The following is a 23678-nucleotide window of genomic DNA, read 5'->3' as shown; positions in this document are numbered from 1 at the left end:
CTTGACCAGGTGGACAGTAGTATACTCCTATCACTATAGTCTTCCCCAACACACAAGGGATTTCTACCTATAAAGATTCAATTGTGTATTTAGTCTCGTGCAGTATGTTTATCCTGTTGGACTCTATGCCATCCTGGACATAAAGCACCACACCGCCTCCCGGGTGCTCCTCTTTGTCATTTCAATATAGTTTATACCCCGGTATAGCACTGTTCCATTGGTTGTCCTCCTTCCACCATGTCTCTAAGATGCCAATTAAGTCTATGTCATCATTCACTGCTATACTTTCTAATTCTCCCATCTTACTTCTTAGACTTCTGGCATTAGCATACAAACATTTCAAAGTTTGTTTTTTGTTTGTATTTTCATTCTGCTTTTTAATTGATAGGGATAAGTTAGAATTTTTTTTAGCTCAGGTGAATTTTTAGTTACAGGCACTTGGACTACTTTTCTTATTATTGAAACCTCACTGTCGGGATGCCCTAATTCTAATGCATCATTAGTATCCTTTGAAGATACCTCTCTCCGAACCATGCGCTGCCGAGCGATTGTTGGCTTTCCCCTTTGTTCTAGTTTAAAAGCTGCTCTATCTCCTTTTTAAAGGTTAGCACCAGCAGTCTGGTTCCACCCTGGTTAAGGTATTTGCATGTTTTTTTCACATGTGCATGTATGTTGCAGGGTGTATTTATGTTTATTTTATAACCTGTGTATATCATATACATGCAGATTATAAAATACAGGAGTAGATTTTGCACATCTATATACACACATATATTGGTATGTGTGCAATTGTTTGAAAGTTACCCTCTTAGAATTTAAGTGCCAATACATCATGCAAATATTTACCATATATCTGTTTTAGGGTAGATGGCTGCTTGTTTGCTTTTAAGGCAAAGTTCATACTCATAGACCTATGATTTTTGCAGAATGAAACTGGTTTCAGGGAGCTGTGGTTCAGTTCTTTCTTCCAAATGACCCGGATAAGGAAAGCAGCTGCTTCATGTTTCAGTCTGGTGTCCTCATCCTTGTTCTGTTTCTTGGTACTAAGAAGCTGGAAGAGCTTCTGCCTTAGCTGGTATCTGTAGAAAACAAAACAGAAATGCTTAGTTTAGGGAACCTGCTTTAACATCAAAACATTTTGCCCCATGCTTGTTGGTTTATACCTCAACACAACAACATTGCTGCTGATGAGATGATGGAGTTGATGAGAAGTACTAGGCTTGCCCACCTCAGCGTCTAGGTATATAGATCAGATTTATACATATTATCAACTTATAAACATTATGCATCAGTGAAACAATTGGCCCCTTGTCGATGCTGCTGGGAACTATTGTGCCAGGGGAGGGGGCATGGATTTCCTTCCCACCATTTACAGGCTGGTAGTGCAAAGCGGGGGAAGCGGGGAAAAACAAGGGGCCTGTGCATTGGCAGGCGGAATGAATTTTTGGAAAAACTGCTTGACAGACAAATCAGCTAAGGGGACTTAGCCCAGCTGGTTCCATGACAGGCTAAACCAGGAGTATGGGCTAGCTGGTCCCATGGAAGGCCAGGAAGGAGAAGGTACAATAAATTTAGCTTTAGTCAGATATACTTTGTGAGTTTTTGCTGTAAAACTTATGTGCTGTGTCCATTTATACCTTAATGTAAGACCCTAGGGTTCACCACTTTGGTTCTCCTGTGCAGTTGATAAAGCATAATTAATAAATAAAATTAACATGTCAAAAAATCTGCAGCCCTGCTTTATATCAATAAATATTTTATCTGTGGCGATTGTATTGAGTGTTATATTCTCTCTGTGCTTTAGGGGAGGGCAAATAGGTGCTTCAACTACCTTTGTTATGGATAGCTATATAACCCTGTTTAGGTATTTTCAACCATATTTTGCACTGTGACTTTACACTTATCAATGCATGTAAATTTACACTTTTTTGGGGAATAGTGATGATTCCAAAGAGCCATAAAATAATTTCTTTATGTGGGCTAGCTCCTCAGTCTTTTCCCCAACTTTCTGTACCCAAAGGGTGGATTCTTCTCTGTGAGGGGAAGATTACCTTTCTGGGCCCAGGCAATGGAAACCTCCTGTATGTGTGGTTTACGCTTGCTCTTTGGGACAGGTACCTGGATAAAATAGGCAGGACTCACTAGATGGGTATTCAAAATTATGTTTATTGATTGTATGTAAATCAATAAAATAAAATAATAAAGAGTCCAAACACATACAGTTTCTTTGTCTATTTCATTGTACAAGTTTAAGCTGGGTATCATTCTATGGACGTGTCCCTTGGTACTGAAACTTGGGAACTAGCAATCTATCCATGGTATGGGATGAATGTGTGTCCCAAGGTGGCCGGGGAGTCCTATCCAGAGCAGATGTCCCCTTTTCCACAATACCTGATCTCCAGATGGGCACTCCCAATCTTTACCTGCCTGAGTTCCATCTCCCAGGGTGGAAACTCCGATTGGGGGTCTCCAGATATTGTTCTCCAACCTCCTCTTCAAAATAATAGATCTCTGACCCTCCTGAGGGAAGGGCCAATTCTGGAACAGATATTACAGTCCAGATCTGGGCAAGGAAGGGGGCAGCAAAAATACTTCCATCCCAAACAATTTGAAAAAAACTCAGTCTTGTCAAAAATACTTGATCTTATTCACAAGTTTCTGCAACCTCTTCTTGTAGGGGCGAAGGTGTATACAGATTTCCCCCTGTACCTCTGGAGAGAGGGTTTCAGCCTCCCAGAAGGTGCTGGTCAAAACATCAAAAATCCTAGCTCTCAATGTAGGAAAAATGACCAAAACACTCTGCTTCCCTCCAGTTTATCACCATGAACTGGCAGGGCAGTGTCTCTCCTTTTCTTTGCTATAAAGAGCACACTGAAACATGTCTTTCTTTCCTGAAATCAAAACTACCCCCCACCCCCCATTGTCTAAAAGACCTCCCATTCCTGCAAGCCTCTGGAGAAGCTGCAGTGATGAGTGGGATAGTCTTTCTGTATATGTACTAACCAAGGGCTTGGGGACTAGGACCATATAGTGGAGATGAAGATGTCTCTACATGCAAAACTACTATACAACTCTAGTTCCGCTGTATTTTATTACACTACTCAGTTATAACAATGTAAGTCTTATGGTCAGAAGACAAATAATGTAGCCCATTGGAAATATATCCATACAAATATGCCTTTAGAATCATCACTAATTAGAAAAGACTTCAGTATCTGAAAGACTGTACCTCCATCAAGACAGCAAAACAAGAGGTATTAGCCCAAATCTAGTTGTGAAAATTAATCCACCACAGGAATGGCCAACCTTTTATACACCAAGGAATCAGAATGCACAGCATCATATAGCCTCATGTCTTCCAGAGATCAGGCATAGGGACCCCTTTCTCCCCATCAGTATCTCTTTTCTCTTTTAGCCTTACACCCTGTTCCCATGAGCAGGACAATCACCACTGGGTGTGGGGGGCAGCGTTGGGAGCAGGAAGAGGACTCTGTGGCTGCTGGTAGACCCCATTCCATGGGTAGCAGAAGAATCAGAAGGCCTGCACTCCACATGACCAATCCCACAGCAAAAGTGAAAGTCTGTCCTGCAGCTCCTCCTCATGGGCTGGTCCCACAGTATTCAACATTCATGGTGCTAGAACTTCCTGTATGCTCATCTCGCAGGAGGAACTGTAGAAAAGCTGCTCTCCCCAGTGAAGGAGATACATCTCTATGCAACAGCAGCAGAGGAAGAATAAGAGGCCTCATGGACCCTGCCTTCCTGGGATGCATGTATATGTGTGAACAGCAGCCTGACTGGGCTGCATGTGTATGTGTGTGTGTGTGAATGGGAGCCTACCTGGGATGGGTGTGTGAATGGGAGTCTGCCTGAGATGAGTGGGTGTATGAATGGGAGCCTTCCTGGGATAAGTGTGTGTGTTTGTGTATGAATGGGAGTTAGCTTGGGATGTGTGTATGTATGTGAGTGTGTGTGAATGAGAGCTTGCCTGGGATAGGTGTGCGTGTGTGTGTGTGTGTGTGTGTGTGAATAGGAGTCTGCCTGGGGTGTGTGTGTATGAATGAGAGCCTGCCTGATGTGTGTGTGTGCGTTAATGGGAGCCTGCCTTGTATTGATGGATGGATAGATGGATGGGTGTATGTGTGTGTCTGTGAGTGTGTGTATACGCACATGCATGCACAGGAGCCTTCCTGGGATAGGTGAGTATGTGCAAATGGGAGTCTGCCTGGGATCTGGATGGATGTGAATAGGGGTCTGCCTGGGATTTGGGTGGGTGGGGATGAATGGGAGCCTGCCTGGATTTTGGGTGTTACGCTCTGCGGCCGCAGACGGCTGTGACCGCTTCTGCTCACCTCTCTTTTTACTACTTTGGCTCTTTTGGGCGAACTCGCGGCTGCTGCCAGCTACCACTGGCCTTCCGGCCTCCGTTCCTGGGCCTACCAGAGCAGCACGGACGCTGTCGACCGCCATCTTACCTACGGAGGGTGGCCAATGTAACTCCAATATTTAAAAAAGGCACCAGGGGCGATCCGGATAACTATAGACCAGTGAGCCTGACTTTAGTGCCGAGAAAAATAGTGGAAACTATTCTCAAGATCAAAATCATAAAGCATATAGAAAGACATGGTTTAATGGAACACAGTCAACATGGATTTACCCAAGGGAAGACTTGCCTAACAAATCTGCATCATTTTTTTGAAGGGGTTAATAAACACATGGATAAAGGTGAACCGGTAGATGTAGTATATTTCGATTTTTAGAAGGCTTTTGACAAAGTCCCTCATGAGAGGCTTCTAAGAAAACTAAAAAGTCATGGGATAGGAGGCGATGTCCTTTCGTGGATTACAAACTGGTTAAAAGACAGGAAACAGAGAGTAGGATTAAATGGTCAATTTTCTCAGTGGAAAAGGGTAAACAGTGGAGTGCCTCAGGGATCTGTACTTGGACCGGTGCTTTTCAATATATATATAAATGATCTGGAAAGGAATACGACGAGTGAAGTTATCAAATTTGCGGATGATACAAAATTATTCAGAGTACTTAAATCACAAGCGGATTGTGATACATTACAGGACCACCTTGCAAGACTGGAAGATTGGACATCCAAATGGCAGATGAAATTTAATGTGGACAAGTGCAAGGTGTTGCATATAGGGAAAAATAACCCTTGCTGTAGTTACACAATGTTAGGTTCCATATTAGGAACTACCACCCAGGAAAAAGATCTAGGCATCATAGTAGATAATACTTTAGAATCGTCAGCTCAGTGTGCTGCAGCAGTTAATAAAGCAAAAAATAGAATGTTAGGAATTATTAGGAAGGGAATGGTTAATAAAACAGAAAAATGTCATAATGCCTCTTTATCGCTCCATGGTGAGAACGCACCTTGAATACTGTGTACAATTCTGGTCGCCGCATCTCAAAAAAGATATAGTTGCGATGGAGAAGGTACAGAGAAGGGCAACCAAAATGATAAAGGGGATGGAACAGCTCCCCTTTGAGGAAAGGCTGAAGATGTTAGGGCTGTTCAGCTTGGAGAAGAGACGGCTGAGGGGGAATAAGTTAGAGGTGTTTAAGATCATGAGAGGTCTTGAATGAGTAGATGTGACTTGGTTATTTACACTTTCGAATAACAGAAGGAATAGGGGGCATTTCTTGAAGTTAGCAAGTAACACATTTAAGACTAATCGGAGAAAATTCTTTTTCACTCAACGCACAATAAAGCTCTGGAATTTGTTGCCAGAAGATGTGGTTAGTGCAGTTAGTGTAGCTGGGTTCAAAAAAGATTTGGATAAGTTCTTGGAGGAGAAGTCCATTAATGGCTATTAATCAAGTTTACTTAGGGAATAGCCGCTGCTATTAATTGCATCAGTAGCTTGGGATCTTCTTAGTGTTTGGGTAATTGCAAGGTGCTTGTGGCCTGGTTTGGCCTCTGTTTTTTAACAGGATGCTGGGCTTGATGGACCCTTGGTCTGACTCAGCATGGCAATTTCTTATGTCCTTATGTTCTTAAGGAGGAAGCAGAGAACCAACATCTACATGTGCCACAGCAGTGGCCATGCTCACACTGCTCCACCCTGAAGAAAATATGGCAGTGATCAAATTACAAACATCCCTGTAAGCACTTATCCCTTGTGGCAGCTCAATCCCCTCCTACCACTACAGAGGCAAAATTCAGCTTGGAGTGTATCCTCTAGCCAGGCCCAAGACCAGGCCCAAACAACTGCAGTGACTGCCCTAGTTCTGTATCTCTCCTCACCATGGATTTCCTCTTGCCTTTACCTTTTTCTTTTCTTTGCTGCTTAAATATATGCAGAGACGTCTTGCAGCAAATGGGAGGGGGGAGGGGGAGGGAGAGCATCTCTCTCAAAGGGGCCGATGCAATACAGTGCGCTCACACGAGTGCATTGTTTAACCTGCTGTTGGATGCGGGTTAAATAGGTGCTAATCCACCTCCTAATAAAATAGGTGGATTAGCGCCTATTTAACACGTGTCCGACGCGGAGTGAATGAGTTAGCGCTCATCACATGCAAATGTGATGAGTGAGCGCATGTAGAAGAAGTACAGAAAAGCAGAAAAAGTACTTCTTCATTAGAAAAAAAAATCAATTGAATATGCCTGATATCCGACTGTATAATGCTTCCTGCCAGCTTCGCTTTGTGGGGGAGTGGATATTGGACCAATACTCTTATTGTGAAGATAATTTGCTCATCAGTATGGTGGCTCCATGGTCTCCAGTGTATCTGATTCAAGCTGACACAGCCACCTACAGTGCCTTGAATATCCCTAAGGAACTACTACATCCTTGTAGGCAAGCCTGGCGTTGGTTTCGTCAACAGGAGGGTCTCCCAGGAATTGCCTCCTTGTTAATACCACTTTTGGGTAATAAGAAATTTCAACCTGGATTGGATTGCTGGGCGATCTTTCAAGACTGGCTTCAAAAGGGATTGCCGTTTATCTTTCATTTTTATCTCCCAGTTACCCCAGTGGTGCAAGACTTTGCAACTTTGGCTCGGGATTATATGCTACCCCGTAAACACTTCTTTGCATATCTCCAGGCTCGCCATTATCTCCAATCGTTCAAGTGGACAGCGGATGAGTTTCGTAAGGAGTCTAGCTTTGCCCAACGCTTCTTTGAAAATGCTCTTCTACACAACTCCATAAGGGGATGGAAAGTGTTGGGACAAAAGAACAGACAACCTCGCCATTTGAGCGCCCTAGCGGAGTACTGGACGGAAGCCTGGGGGAGGTCTATTACTTCCGTGGACATACTTACGTGTTTTAAAACTATGACCACCACTGTGCCCGACCTTACCCTGCGGGAACTACAATTTCGGATCCTACATCATATTATCTGTGATGACGTTCGACGTCATCGTATGGGCCGTTTACCTTCACCCCAATGCGTCAAATGCGGTGCAGCGCCGGGCACTTTGGCGCACCAGCTGTTTCAGTGCCCGACTCTTCGCACATTCTGGGATAGCGTCTTGTCGCATGTGGCTTGCTGCACTACTTCCCATGTTCTGCGGTCGGGGAGACTGTTGCTGTCTGGATTGCCCCGCACACTGCTGCTGCTGGACATTTTGGCCGCACTGCTATCCTGTTAGCCTGCCAGACGATACTGGCTTTATGGATTGATCCTATGACACAACCACCGTTGCGAGCTTGGTACTCTAAACTTGCGTCAACTCTGCAGCCGATACGCTTGGATCATATTTCAATGGGGCGCACTTTGGATACTACTTCTAATCTCATTGGACTGCTTGTTTTGCTTTACTTCCACTGGATATACAAACTCAGCTCATAAACATTGGATACCAAACTACGTGGACATAATCGTGATAACCCCAATGCCTGTAGATTCCCGAGTTTGCAGGGACTGTGCCATATTTTCTTTCTCCGAGTTATTGCAAATGTACTTGCTTGATTCTACTGTTGTTTATGCTAAACACCATCCCCTGGGGGGGGCGGAAATAAGAGGGAGGATGTATGGGTGGAAGTGTGAGTGTGTTTGTGGTGAGTGCTCTGGGAATTGAGTGGGGGTGTTGGGTACACCAAGAAAAGAAGGGGCGTGTGTGCAACGGCAGCACCTGCATTGTTATTTGTATCACAGTATCTGTTGAGCTATGTTTTTCTCATGTTTTTGTATCTGGTTGATATGTAGTGCCTCTATCACGGTTGCTGTGGCTGTCGCCACACGTTCTTTAATAAAAAAATGATTTTGAGAGAAAAAAAAAAAGAAAAAAAAATCAAAACAAACCTCGGCAGACCACCGAGTTATGAAGACCAACGCCGTGCACGTATGTGGAGTTGGGTTTCCCTCCTTGCTAGCATGACCCCCTAATTTGCATATTGCATGGTGCCCCCCTTGCGGGCGCCATGCATGCACTATGAAAGCGGGCACTGAAAAGTCAGTGCCCGTCCCCCGCATCAAGAATCAACCAAGCCCCCTCTAGTGCCAGTAACCATTCCAGCAGGCTTGCACTGCTGGACTAACCAATTGCTTGGCCCTCAGACTGTTCCAGTGCCCTGCCAATCCAAATCCTGCTGCACCACCAGGAGTCGTACCATTTGCTGGAGGTAGAGAATACTGGCTTTCTCTGTGCTGCACCTCCTATAAGTAGTGGTGATGATGTCACAGAAGAATTCACTGTGCTCTATCTCCATCTGCTGGTAAGGAGACAAAACCCACTCCTATGGACTGACCTGGACTGGTGTAGAAGGATAAGATGGAAATATTTTCTAATGGTTGTGCCCCTGCTTTCTTCACTTTCCAACCCTGTTCAATTTCTCCCCTTCCATCCCAAGTTTATTTTCCTTGTTTTTTGTAACTTTCCCTCTCCCTCTCCCTTTTTCCCTCTCCCTTTTTCTGATTCACTGTATTTAAAGTTCAAGGTTCTTATTGAAAATATTGTTTTTTACGTTACGTTATGCTTTACACTCCTTGTTATTTGTAAACCGGGTTGATGTGATGCCTATCATGAAACTCGGTATAACAAAAACAATAAATAAATAAATAAAATAAAAACCCTGCCAGTGGGCTCTCTACTCTAAATTCATTGTTTGTGCCTAGGTGGAAAATGCAAGCTGGGTAGGGGAAGTGACTTTTAATGAAAGGAAGGGCAGGGAGAGCGCTATAGAATCTTTTACCCCACCTCCTTCTTTCCTCCTTGAATGAGTGTGTACGTGTATGTGTGGGGTGGGATGAAGGTGCGTGTGTAGGGGTGTGTGTGTTTGTGGGAGTGCATGTGTTTGTGTGGGTGGATGCATGTGGGGTGGGAGTGCATGAGTGTTTGTGAGGTGGGGGTATGTGAGTCTGTGTGGAGTGGCAGTGCACATATGTGGAATTGGGTGCATGTATATGGGTGGGGTTGGGATTGGAAGGGGTGTGTGTGTGTACGGGGTGTGGATTGTGGGTGCGAGTGTGGGTGTGTGGGTATGAGTGTGAGAGGGATATAGGTGGTGCATGTATGAGGGGGGATGGGGTTGTGTGTGGGGTGGGGTGTGTGTGGGTTTGGGGAATAGGGTGTGTGGGGTTGTGTTTTGTGTTTGTGTGTATTTTTGTGGGGTGGGGTATATATGTGCATATGTGGGGTTGGAGTGTATGTCTGGCTGTGGCGATGGGAGAGGAGAGTGTGTTTGCATGGGGGACAGTGCAGGGTAGAGGTATGGATGTGCACTCCTCTCTTCCCTCTCACATTCACACTCTTCTTCCCTTTGCATTCTTCGCACATTCACTCCTCCTCAGCCACCCACCACCCTTCTACTTCTTCCCCTCCATCATCACCCTCCCACTCTCCTACTCCTTCACCCCTTTCCTTCTCATTGCTTCCCCTCATGAAGCCCCAATCCTTTCACTGTCCTGATATACCCTTCTTTCCTCCAGCCCCTCCCCTTTCACTCTGCCATTATACCCTCTCCCTTTCTCCCATCTCCAGCACCTTCTCCTCCTCCTCCTTTCTCTCCCACTGCTTCCCCCTTCATCCTGCTGCACCTACTCTGGCCCTCTCTTCTCCCCCCCTTTCTAGTCCTTTCAGGCTCCAAGGTCATTTTTATGTGCTGGTGGGGCCTGTGAAACTCCACTAGGTCTTCTGCTGCTTGCTGCACTTTCTTTCTCTCCTGTGCTAGTAGGGCTGGAAAACCCCACCAACTATTCTGCTTTTGGAGACTCTGGGTTTTTTTTTGTTTCCTTAAGCTGGTAAAGCTCGGGAACCCCCCACGAGCTCTTCTGCTGCCTATGCCACTACTCCTCCATCGCTAGTGTGGCCTGGGAATCCCCATCAACTGTTCTGTTGCTGGCACCACTGCTACACTGACTGGCTCCACATCATGACGTAGACTTCTCAGTCTCCATCTACAGCTCTGCCTACTGTGCTAGGTGAGGTCATTATGTTGCACATGCGCAGATGTGATGCAATAATTACCCAGAGCACCTAACATTCTTATAATATAGAAGGATTAAAAATCCACCCATGGTTAATATACAAAATTATCTCAAAGAAGAACCCAGATTGTTTACCTATGTCTTTTAAGTTCTGTAACTTGTTCCTCTGCCTACTCTGAGGGTGTAAGATCCCAACTCTAATTTACTCCTTTAAAACAAAGAATTGTTTTTTTGTCCCAGTTCCTCCTTTCTTCTTTTTCTTCTAGCTCATTTGGAATTAGTGCTAACATCCTGGCTTTTATTTGCAACTATCCAGGGATTTTTCTCCTTAGTCCTGCTCTCCTAGTCTGCTTTTTGCAGCAATGGTCCCGAGACTGGGGGCTATGCAGTGGGGCTCCTTCTAGAATCCTGTATCATGGGCTCTTAAACCAGTCACCAGGTGTCACCTTTGTTGATGATGACTCCCTCCCCCATAGGGACAATGAACAGTGAACACTGCATTTACAGTATTCCCAGCCAACCTGGAGAGCGGAAGATCTGATCTGGGAATTGAAGTCGGGACCCTTCTTATGCCAGCACACAGTGCTGCTGCTGAGCCATCAGGCCAGCCCAAAACAAAACACAAGAAATTACCATAGTTGAATTTCTTTTTCCAAGCTAAATTTTGTATGACAGAAACAGGCAAAAAGAAATAAATAGTTTTAGAATAGCTGTCCTGGAAAACGGAGGTCTGGAGAACAGTCTGGCCATTTTTAAAGAATAAAGCAAATATTTTGTTTCCTTGATGCCCAGGTTATTTATTCAGAATATTATTAACAGCTGGCTTAATGACAAATCATTATGAATATACACAAACATATGGCTACCATGATCAGTATAAATAAGCACTTATTTTATAATAGTTATAAAAATGTAGTCAATTTTCAATATGTAATAACTGTTTTTTAAAGCCTTGCTAAAAGCAAAACCAGTATCTGATCAAAAACATACTTAATTAATCAAACCTTATGATACCTTCAATGAAAAACAGCTTCTGAGCTGGAACGTTGAATTTATTTAAGTAGCAAGAGCAAACTGGTCCATTTCCAGTCTAAACTACCTGCAATCTAAATATGCAACATGACTATATTTATTTATTTGTTTGTTTGTTTGTTTGTCAATATTCTGATAGTTTGTCTGGCTAAATTCAGGACTTAGCCAGACAATTGAGAAATTACTACTTACCTGATCATTTCTTTTTCTTTAGTATAGACAGGTGGATCCAGAACAAGTGGGTTATGCACCTCTACTAGCAGATAGAGACGGTGCAAAGCTGACATCATGGTATACATATACCCCTGCACTGACATTAGCCTGCCAGTATTCTCTGCAAAAGCCAACTGTGAACAGACTAACAAAACTTGATTATTAACAGATAACCATACCAGCACTCAGCCAACAGGAAAACACTGAGCTCAGACAAAGAATGTATTACAACTAGTCTAGGGACTGGACTAACACTTACCAGTAACCCCTGAAACACACAGCCACACAGAAGGACAATAGCACAGCCCGCTGGCAGTCAAGGAGAGGAAGATAGAGCCACCTGTCTATACTAAAGAAAAGGAAATTATCAGGTAAGTAGTATTTTCTCATTTCTTAGCATTTAGACTAGTAGATCCAGAACAAGTGAGATGTAGCAAAGCTACTCCAGAACAGGGTGGGAAGCTACCCATGATACAGTCAAAATCGTACGTGCGGAGGGGGCGCTGTTCGCCACGCTCAGGGATGGCTGCACGCGTCTGAAGCTCCGCACAGCCACAGCAACAATATCTTATTTTATCCTCCGAAACTCATATTCAAACCGGCGAACCGAGACAGTTGCTGCGTTAGCATACCGGGCGGGTAAAAATTGCCTGCAAAAGAAATCGAGCCGCGGCAGGAAGGTAACTTTGGGCGGCAAAGAAGATCTTGGCTGCTCGCCTCCCCGCCCGCCATTTTGTCGAGTGCGAGTTCGGCGGGAGACGGCTTACATGGACGAACTTCGGCGCAAATAAAAGCAAAAATTCTAGTACCGCAGTCAACTTAAAAATTAAACGCTATCCTCAGCAAATATAGATAAGGGGGCGAGCACGGTGAGACGCGTGGGAGGCCTGGTGCCGGGAGACCGTGCTCTACTCCTTCCCCCCCTCGCCAGATCAGTAACGGATCGGCAGCAGGAGATAAGTAAGCAAAGCGGGCCTTCGGAAATGTTGGGGATCTGACCCAGAAAGCAATATTAAGGATCGTGTTCTTTTCCAGCAGTTTTGATTTCTGAACTGTTGACTTGTTATTGATATTGAATGTTTGCTAAGCCTTTTAATGTTTACAGTTAACCTATTTTGGGGTCTCTAAATCTATCACAATTCATTTACAGCGGTGGAATGAGTTAAGTAAGGCTATGGGGGAAGGGGGAGGGCTATCCTCCGTGATTAGGGAATCACCGATATGGTGGGTGATTGGATTCAAGGGGAATGGGAGGGGGGAGGGGTGATGGATGAAATGGGGGGAGGGGAGTTGGAAAAAGTTACAAGGGATGGGGAAGGGAGGGGGGACAAGTGTGAGTATATGGTTCATACTATCGGTGGTTATAACTAGGGGTTATGAGGTACTCATCATAGTGGGATGATTCAGAGGTGGGAGTGAGACTCAGAGGCATCGGTTAGAGCTAGGGTGAGCCACAGACTTACGTATTAGGGCTATGCTAGGCTTGGGTGTCAAGTATGATAATGGGTGAAGTACTATGTATTACATTTAATGTCAAAGGGTTAAACTCGCCATTTAAAAGGCAGCTTTTGTTTAAGGAGCTCACAAGACTCTCTGCAGCAGTAGTGTTCATTCAGGGAACCCACCTTCATCATTGTCATGAAAGGATTATGGTATCAAAGTGGTACCCACTTCAATATTATGCTCCAACTACCAAGCACCAGCGATATAATGGAGTGGGAATATTCTTTGCACAAGGATTACTGGTACAAGTCTCTCAATCATATGCAGATCCCCAGGGCCGTTTTCTCGTCCTTAAAGTTATAATTCATAATCAGGAACTGGTGTTAATGAATGTTTATTGCAGACCCACCCAGCAACGGGAGACTTTAGCAGAATTATTACAGCAGATCAAAAACTTCCCTGGACAACACATAATAGTGGCGGGAGATTTTAATATTGCTCTTTCCCCATCCTTAGATACTTCTGCTCAGAGTACTTCAGGGTCACAAAGAGAGCGCAAAGCCATGAAACAGTTTATGATGACTAGCAGTGTGGTGGATATTTGGCGGCTGTCTTTTCCCCATAGTCGAAATTATACCTTTTACTCCCATGCCCACAACTCATACACCAGAATTGATTATTTTCTCATAACTAAGGATTTGGTGGGAGTTACCGCCAGGGTAGTCATTGAACCTATCACCTGGTCAGACCATGCCCCAGTTAGTTGGAAGGTGGACCTGACACCTGCAGAGACTGGAAGGAAATATTGGAGGCTTATTGATTCATTACTGCATGAGCCAAAATACTTTGATCGTATCACTGAAGTAATTGAAACCTATCTCTTGCTGAATGAGGATGAGAAGGTTTCCCCAATTGCACGATGGGAGGGTTTGAAGGCGGTCCTTCGAGGACATTTTATTAGTATAGCCTCCTATCACAAAAAACAGAAATGGGCCAAGAAAGAAAGGCTCTTACAAGAGTTGAGGGACTTGGAGGGAAAACACAAGGGGAACCCGGGATCCTTTCCAGTCTGATTAGTAATTCAAAAGCGGGAGGAGATTGCAGCTCTAGATGCGGCAGACATTGCCTTCTACCTAGATCTCCTTAAGCAGCGGCATTATGAATTTGGCAACAAACATAGCAAGCTTCTGGCTAGACGCCTGCAGGTAAAACAAAATAGAGAAATGATATATCGTATTAAGAATAAACAGGGAACGATGCTACTGCAACAACTGGAGATTAGGGCCAGGTTTCTAGAGTTTTATGAGGAGCTGTATCAGCCGGAGGAGACTCCATCCGAGGAAGAGATTGAGATTTTTTTTGGAGTCCATCCCCCTACCGGAACTGGCAGGAGAGGTCCAGCACCAACTAGATAAGCCAATATCTTTATTTGAGGTCGACTGGGCAATTAAAGACTTAAAATCCGGGAAGGCACCAGGTTTAGATGGATTCATCCCTGTTTTTTACAAAAAATTCAGAGACCTAATCCGAGGTCCATTGCTCGCCATGTTTAATAAACTGAGGGAGGGGGCAACCCTCCTACCGCACGGGAATACGGCAGGGATTATACTTATTCCTAAACCGGGAAAGGACCCTACTAGCTGTGCCTCATATAGACCTATCTCACTCATAAATGTGGACTTAAAAATCCTGGCCAAAATTCTAGCGTTTCGACTGAGTGGTTATATAGGGACACTTATCGATGCAGATCAAGCGGGCTTCTTGCTGGGTAGAGCAACATCTGATAACATTCGGAAAATAATAGATTTAATGCATATTGCTCAATCCAACAAGGCGCCAGCAGTCTTTATGACCATATATCCTGAAAAGGCGTTTGATAGAGTTTATTGGCCCTATTTATTTGTTGTTTTACGGAAGATGGGACTGGGGGCCCCTTTGCAGTTTGGATAAAGATGCTTTACTGTGAGCCATCTGCATGTATTAAGATAAATCAGGGCTATTCGAAGTCTTTTCAAATCCGGAGAGGTACAAGGCAGGGCTGCCCTCTTTCACCTCTCCTCTTTGCCCTCAGCCTAGAACCCTTGGCGGAGTGGCTTAGGAGGGAACGAGAGGTGTATGGCATACAGGCTGGAAGTGAAGTGCATAAAATTACCCTTTATGCAGATGTTATTATCTTGTCCCTCTCTCAGCCTAGGACATCTATGCATAAGGTCGTATCTATGCTGACTCGCTATGGCAGAGTGTCGGGATTCCGGGTTAACTTCGATAAATCAGAAATTCTTCATGTACACTTTACTGAGCACTTGTTGCGACAAGGTAAAAGTGAGTTTGTATTTCGGTGGACTATGGGTCCTATTCGGTATCTGGGGGTTAATCTTAGTTTAGATTTTTCTCAGTTAGTATCTCTAAATTATAAACCTTTGGTTCGCAAGCTGCTGGAGGATATAGATAGATGGGAACATCTACCCTTTTCGTGGTTTGGCAGAATGGCAGCGATCAAGATGAACCTTCTACCTAAACTGGGCTACTTATTTCAGGTTCTACCATGTCCATTTCCTGTAGCTGAATTGAGGCCTTTTCAGCGTAAATTGTTTGCCTTCATCTGGCGTAGGAGGCCCCCAAGGGTCTCCCGCCTAACTCTCAGCCAGACCCGTGGGGACGGAGGCTCGGGACTTCCCTCACTAGTACATTACTATGCTGCAGCACAGCTAAAATACATTGTGGATAGTCATAATCTACAATCACCTAAACAGTGGGTAGGGATTGAAAGTCAAATGATAGGGGGCACTCCAATTCTGGCTTTATTTTGGCCACTGACTAGCACCCCCAGAGAAGTGAAAACCTTCCCAATAAGTCTCCAGACCTCTTTAACGGTCTGGAAAAAATGGAAATATAAATTGATAGGTAACAAACAGTACTCTGCATTGTCTCGCATCCGATATCTTGGGGGTTTTACTGCGGGTCAGAAAAGTCGGACATTTCAGCGCTGGGATACTAGGGGATTAACATACTTAGGACAGGTCTGGTGCCAACGGATGGTTCCTTTTAGCGAATTACAGGCCAAGTTCCAGATACCAGCCACTGATTTTTTAGCATATGCCCAGTTGCGTCATTTTTTGGGATCCTCAGGGCCCAGCTATGATTTATCCAGTCTGCGTTCGATGTTTGAGGGGTATTGCCTTCAGGCACGATATTTTCAAAAAGGGATTTCTAAGCTTTATCAGTTATTGATTCACAAAACGGACGGGAGAGCATCTCATTTGTTGGCTTGGGATCGGGACCTGGGTCCTCGTTGGGACCGCAATAACTGGGCGGAGTGTTTTCAGGCGTTAGGCCAATTCTCAATGTCCGCATCTATGATGGAGAATAGATACAAACTGCTTTATCGCTGGCACTATTCACCAGTGAGGGTGGCCAAATGGTTCCCAGGCCGCTCCCCTAACTGTTGGCGACAGTGTTCCCAGAGGGGTACATATTGGCACATGTGGTGGGAATGTTCTCAGCTGCAGGGGTTTTGGAGTGCATGTCCAGGGCTAGTGGGTAAGGTGTGGGGTGTTCAGGTCCCCTTACAAGGGGAGTATTGGTTACTTGGACTTCCTCATCCTAACCTAGATGATGAAACACAAAAAATGTTTTATTATCTTACTACTGCTGCCAGACTACTGATCGCTGCTCAGTGGAAATGTACAAACCCACCCACACTTACGCAACTCTATGGCAAATTAAGGCAAATACATATGGGGTAGGATTTTCAAAAAGCGCGAATAGGCCTACTTTTGCTTGCGCATCAGACTCAAGCAAAAGTACGCCTGATTTTAGTAGATACGCGCGGAGCCGCGCGTATCCACTAAAATCCTGGATCGGCGCGCGCAAGGCTATGAATTTTGTATAGCCGGCGCGTGCCGAGCCGCGCAGCCTACCCCGTTCCCTCCAAGGCCGCTCCGAAATCGGAGCGGCCTCGGAGGGAACTTTCCTTTGCCCTCCCCTCACCTTCCCCTCCCTTCCCCTACCTAACCCACCCGCCCGGCCCTGTCTAACCCCCCCCCTTACCTTTGTCGGGGGATTTACGCCTCCCTCTGGGAGGCGTAAATCCCCGCGCGCCAGCGGGCCTCCTGCGCGCCGGGCCGCGACCTGGGGGTGGGTACGGAGGGCGCGGCCACGCCCCCGGGCCGTAGCCACGCCCCGTACCCGCCCCCAAAACGCTGCCGACACGCCCCCGAAATGCCGCGACGACCGGGGCCCGCCCCGACACGCCCCCCTCCGAGAACCCCTGGACTTACGCGAGTCCCGGGGCTCTGCGCGCGCCGGGAGGCCTATGTAAAATAGGCTTCCGGCGCGCAGGGCCCTGCTCGCGTAAATCCGCCCGGTTTTTGGGCGGATTTACGCGAGCAGGGCTCTGAAAATCCGCCCCTATATGGAGAAATTAATGGCCCATCGACGAGACACCTTGTGCAAATTTCATAGGATGTGGACACCGTTAATTCAATATCTAGCTCAAATGGAATAAAGTACTGGATAATTTGTGGTACCTCGAGAATGGGAAGGGGGGAAGGGGGGTAGGGAGGGGATTACTAGGGAAGAGTGAGACTTGCCCAATTTTATATCCAGCTATATATGTGATTGAGGGAAAGTTAGTTACTGGAACCGTTATGTATTTCCTATTAGGGAGACACAATTATTGTTAGTTACTTGCCTCTATGTTTGTATGGATGTTCTCATCTCAATGTCTCATATTGTTGGTAAGCTTTATTTCACTTTGGAAAATAAATAAAACTTTTAAAAAAAAAAAAATCACAAGTGCGAAGGCTGCATCCTCCCAGGCCTGCACATTCAGACAATAATACTTGGAAAAGGTGTGTAAGGAGGACCAAGTTTCAGTTCGGCAAATGTCGATGGAAGACAACAATCTAACCTCTGCCCATGACACTCACTGAGCCCTAGTGGAATGAGCCCTAACCTGACTAGGTAATGGCTGCTCAGCATCCACATATGCGGCCGTGACTACCTCTTTAATCCAGCGAGCTGTTGTAGCCTGTGAAGCCGGCTCGCCCTGTTTACTTCCACCATGGAGAACAAACAGACGATCCATGTTCCTGAGAGGTTTAGAAACTTCCAGAAAGCTCACAATATGTCTTTTGACATCCAAGGGCAGCAACAGGCAATATTCCTCTGCATCTCTTTCTCTGTCCAGAGATGGCATGGAAATGAACCGATTCAAGTGAAAACCACTTTTGGCAAAGGGGAAGGAAAAGTACACAGCTGTATTGCCCCCCCCCCCCCCTCCTCCGAGTCACTCAAAGAAACTGCTTCCAGCAAGACAAGGCCTGAAGTTCGGATGCTCTACGCACTGAACAAATTACCACAAGAAACACCATTTTCAAGGGCAGTAACCGCAAGGAGAGGGCATGCAACAGTCGAAAAATAGGGCTTGCTAAAAAATAAAAAAACAGATTAAGACTCCACAAGGGCACTGGTAACCGCAAGGGAGGACAAAGATGTTTCACTCCATTCAAGAAATGGGCCACATCTGGATAAGCCGACAACGGTCCACCATTCAACGGACTCCTGAAACAGGCAAGAGCAGCTACCTATACCTTCAAGGAATTAAGGGCCAACCAACTCAATACATTCTGCAAAAATTCCAGAATGAATGGACCACACAAGGAACAACCCCTCGATCTCAAACAAGGAACAACCCCTCGATCTTCACACTAAGCCTCAAACACTCGCCAAAACTGCACGTAGGCTAAGGAAGTGGAGAATTTTCTTGCTTGCAGCAAGGTGGTAATCACCGCAGTAGAATATCCACGCTTCAGCAACCAAGCCCCCTCAAGGGCCAATAACGTAGGACAAAATTGAGACAGATCTTCATGAAGAACAGGCCCCTGCCACAGCAGATCCCTGTGCATCAGAAACTGGAAGGGGGAGTCCACCAGGAGCCTTCCCAGATCTGCATACCATGGTCTTCTGGGCCAATCTGGAGCCAACAGAAGCTTGACTCTTGATCTTCCAAACGATCCTAAGAAAATAAGAACATAATTAATAGCAGTGGCTATTCCCTAAGTATAATTGTTTAATAGCCATTAATGGACTTCTCCTCCAAGAACTTATCCAAACCTTTTTTGAACCCAGCTACACTAACTTCACTAACCACATCCTCTGGCAACAAATTCCAGAGCTTTATTGTGCGTTGAGTGAAAAAGATTTTTCTCCGATTAGTCTTAAATATGCTACTTGCTAACTTCATGGAATGCCCCCTAGTCCTTCTATTATTCGAAAGTATAAATAACCGAGTCACATCTACTCGTTCAAGACCTCTCATGATCTTAAAGACCTCTATCATATCCCCCCTCAGCCGTCTTCTCCAAGCTGAACATCCCTAACCTCGTCAGCCTTTCCTCATAGGGGAGCTGTTCCATCCCCTTTATCATTTTGGTTGCCCTTCTCTGTACCTTCTCCATCGCAACTATATCTTTTTTGAGATGCGGTGACCAGAACTGTACACAGTATTCAAGGTGCGGTCTCACCATGGAGCGATACAGAGGCATTATGACATTTTCCGGTCTATTAACCATTCCCTTCCTAATAATTCCTAACATTCTATTTGCTTTTTTGACTGCTGCAGCACACTGAGCCGACGATTTTAAAGTATTATCCACTATGATGCCTAGATCTTTTTCCTGGGTGGTAGCTCCTAATATGGAACCTAACATCGTGTAACTACAGCAAGGGTTATTTTTCCCTATATGTAACACCTTGCACTTGTCCACATTAAATTTCATCTGCCATTTGGATGCCCAATCTTCCAGTCTTGCAAGTTCCTCCTGTAATGTATCACAGTCTGCTTGTGATTTAACTACTCTGAATAATTTTGTATCATCCGCAAATTTGATAACCTCACTCGAGGTATTCCTTTCCAGATCATTTATATATATATTGAAAAGCACCGGTCCAAGTACAGATCCCTGAGGCACTCCACTGTTTACCCTTTTCCACTGAGAAAATTGACCATTTAATCCTACTCTCGGTTTCCTGTCTTTTAACCAGTTTGTAATCCACGAAAGGGGATCGCCTCCTATCCCATGACTTTTTAGTTTTCGTAGAAGCCTCTCATGAGGGACTTTGTCAAACGCCTTCTGAAAATCCAAATACACTACATCTACTGGTTCACCTTTATCCAAATGTTGATTAACCCCTTCAAAAAAATGAAGCAGATTTGTTATGCAAGACTTCCCTTGGGTAAATCCATGTTGACTGTGTCCCATTAAATCATGTCTTTCTATATGCGCTACGATTTTGATCTTGAGAATAGTTTCCACTATTTTTCCCGGCATTGAAGTCAGGCTCACTGGTCTATAGTTACCCGGCTCACCCCTGGAGCCTTTTTTAAATATTGGGGTTACATTGGCCACCCTCCAGTCTTCAGGTACAATGGATGATTTTAATGATAGGTTACAAATTTTAACTAATAGATCAGAAATTTCATTTCTGAGTTCCTTCAGAACCCTAGGATGCATACCGTCTGGTCCAGGTGATTTGCTACTCTTTAGTTTGTCAATCTGGCCTACTACATCTTCCAGGTTCACAGTGATTTCGTTCAGTTCGTCTGACTCATCACCCCTGAAAATCATCTCTGGAACTGGTATCTTCCCAACATCCTCATTAGTAAACATGGAAGCAAAGAATTCATTTAGTCTTTCTGCAATGGCCTTATCTTCCCTAAGAGCCCCTTTAACCCCTCTGTCATCTAATGGTCCAACTGACTCCCTCACAGGTTTCTTGCTTTGGATATATTTAAAAAGTTTTTATTATGAGTTTTTGCCTCTATGGCCAACTTCATTTCAAATTCTCTCTTCGCCTGTCTTATCAATGTTTTACACTTACCTTGACAATGCTTATGTTTTATCCTATTTTCTTCAGATGGATCCTTCTTCCAATTTTTGAAGGATTTTTTTTTTGGCTAAAATGTCTCTTTCACCTCACCTTTTAACCATGACGGTAATCGTTTTGCCTTCCTTCCACCTTTCTTAATGCGCGGAATACATATGGACTGCGCCTCTAGGATTGTATTTTTAAACAATGTCCAAGCCTGTTGAACACTTTTAACCTTTACAGCTGCACCTTTCAGTTTTTTTCTAACTATTTTCCTCATTTTATCAAAGTTTCCCTTTTTAAAATTTAGTGTTAGAGCTGCAGATTTACTTATTGTCCCCATTCCAGTTATTAGTTTAAATTTGATCATGTTATGATCACTGTTGCCAAGTGGCCCCACCACCGTTACTTCTCTCACCAAATCTTGCGTTCCACTAAGAATTAAATCTAAAATAGCTCCCTCTCTTGTTGGTTCCTGAACCAATTGCTCCATGAAGCAATCATTTATTACAACCTGGAACTTTATGTCTCTAGCAAGTCCTGATGTTACATTTACCCAGTCAATATTGGGGTAATTGAAATCTCCCATTATTATTGCACTGCCAAATTGGTTTGCTTCCCTGATTTCTCTTAGCATTTCATCATCTGTCTGACCATTTTGTCCAGGTGGACGGTAGTATACTCCTATCACTATACTCTTACCCAACACACATGGGATTTCTACCCATATAGATTCTACTGAGCATTTACTCTCTTATATGATCTTTATCCTGTTGGACTCTATACCCTCCCGGACATAAAGTGCCACACCCCCACCAAGGTGATCCTCCCTATCATTGAGATATAATTTGTACCCTGATATAGCACTGTCCCATTGGTTATCCTCCTTCCACCAAGTCTCTGTGATGCCAATTATGTCAATCTCATCATTTGCTGCTATACACTCTAACTCTCTCCTAACATGGGCCATCGGGAGAAGGCATACAGTAGCTTGCCCTCCGGGCACTTCTGCATGAAGGCATTGATGCCCAGGGACTTTGGATCTCTCCTGCAACTGAAGAAATGAGGAATCTTTGCAGTGCGAAAAGTCACCAGCAGGTCCAGAAACGGAAGGCCCCAACTATCAGCTGAAATGTTTCGTTTGACAATTCTCCTGGATCCAGACTTATTCTGCTGATAAAGTCTGCTCTTACACTGTCTTTTACTGCAATGTGCAAGACTAAGATCTCCTGAAGATGCACTTCCGCCCATTTCATAAGTTAGGCAATTTCCTGCAACACATGCTGGTTCATGGCTCCTCCCTGCCGATGATGGAAGTCACTGTTGTTGCATTGTCCGACATTATTCAGCCTGCTTGATCCTGTAAATGATCACTGAACTGCAAGCATACCAACCAGACAGCATGAGCTGCCAGCCGATTAATGCTCTAGAAAGGCTCTTCTATACTCTAGCATTTTGCGCTGTCAGCTCCTGACAGTGGGCTCCCCAACCCTGGAGGTTTGTAAGTACTAGCCAATTCAGTGATCTTAGGGAAACCCCCTTTCTCAGATGAACTGCTTTTAACCATCACTGCAGGTATGTGCAGACTTCCATTGGTAGGTGAAGCCAAATCGAATAGTCCTGAGGCTGTGGGCTCCAACGAGACAGCAGAATGCACTGAAGACGACACATATGCGCCCTTGCCCATGGCACTACTTCCAGAGTCGCCGCTATCAATCTGAGCGCCTGTAGACAGGACCACACTGTCAGGATTATTATGTTCATCAATAGACGCACCTGTGCCATCAGCTTCTGAATACGACGCCCTGGCAGGAACACCCTGCCCTGCTTCATATCGACTGAACACCAAGATACTCTAGCGACTGGGATGGCTGAAGACTGCTCTTGGCCAGGTTCATCACCCATCCTAGCTCCTGAAACAAGGAAATCACCTTGCGCTACACCCGGAGGCTCTCTTCCAGAGTCTTGGCCCAAATCAGCCAGTCGTTCAAGTACGGATGGACCAGAATCCCATCCTTTCTGAACATTGCCGCTGCCACCACCATAACCTTGGAAAAAGTTTTGGGAGCAGTGGCCAAACCAAAATGTAGTGCTCAAAACTGATAACGATGCTCCAAAACCACGAAGCATAGAAATGGTTGATGCTCTAGCCAGATGGGAATATGCAGGTTCACCTTGGACAAATCCAAGGATGTCAGAAACTCCCCTGACTGCACTGCCAATATCACTGAGCACAAGGTTTCCATGCGAAAATGAGTCACCCGCAAATGACGACTGACCCCCTTGAGATCCAGGATGGGGCGAAAGGAGCCCTCCTTTTTGGGCACAACGAAATAAATTGAATATCAGCCCTTATTTTCTTGAGACATGGGCACTGAGTCCACAGCCCTCTGACTGAGAAGTCTTGATAATGTATACTCCACTGCCTGCCTCTTCTGCAGGTAGTTGCAAAGAGACACCATGAATACATCCTAAGGAATACTGTAAAACTCGTATCACCTCCAGGACGCACAGGTCTGACGTGATTTCAATCCATCTCCAATAAAAGAGAGAGAGGTGACCCCCCCTATCTCCTGTTACCAGGGGTGGGTCAGCACACTTTCATTGAGAGGCTCAGGGTGCTCCATTCCTCGAGCCTGCGTCCCATCTGGGTTGTCTGGGATGAAAGGACTGAGCCCTCTGAAAGGCCGCTCCTCTGCAGGGTTGAAAATTTTTTACCTCTCACTCTAAAGG

General features: G+C 45.0%; 1 protein-coding gene across 9 annotated transcripts in view; it reads right to left on the bottom strand.

The window, feature by feature from the left end:
* Nucleotides 1-23678, bottom strand: part of INVS (inversin) — a 1037426-nt gene that overhangs the window by 36454 nt on the left and 977294 nt on the right. For all 9 annotated transcript variants that reach the window (XM_029589897.1, XM_029589895.1, XM_029589896.1 and 6 more), the window contains one exon: nucleotides 847-1079. In XM_029589897.1, coding sequence (XP_029445757.1) covers nucleotides 847-1079 — 233 coding nt within the window. The remainder of the gene's footprint in view (nucleotides 1-846; nucleotides 1080-23678) is intronic.

This window comes from Rhinatrema bivittatum, chromosome 2, assembly GCF_901001135.1.
Source record: "Rhinatrema bivittatum chromosome 2, aRhiBiv1.1, whole genome shotgun sequence".
In the NCBI taxonomy this organism is placed as follows: Eukaryota; Metazoa; Chordata; class Amphibia; order Gymnophiona; family Rhinatrematidae; genus Rhinatrema; species Rhinatrema bivittatum.
The sequence above is the reverse complement of the archived record's forward strand: the minus strand, read 5'-3'. Positions and strand labels throughout refer to the sequence as shown.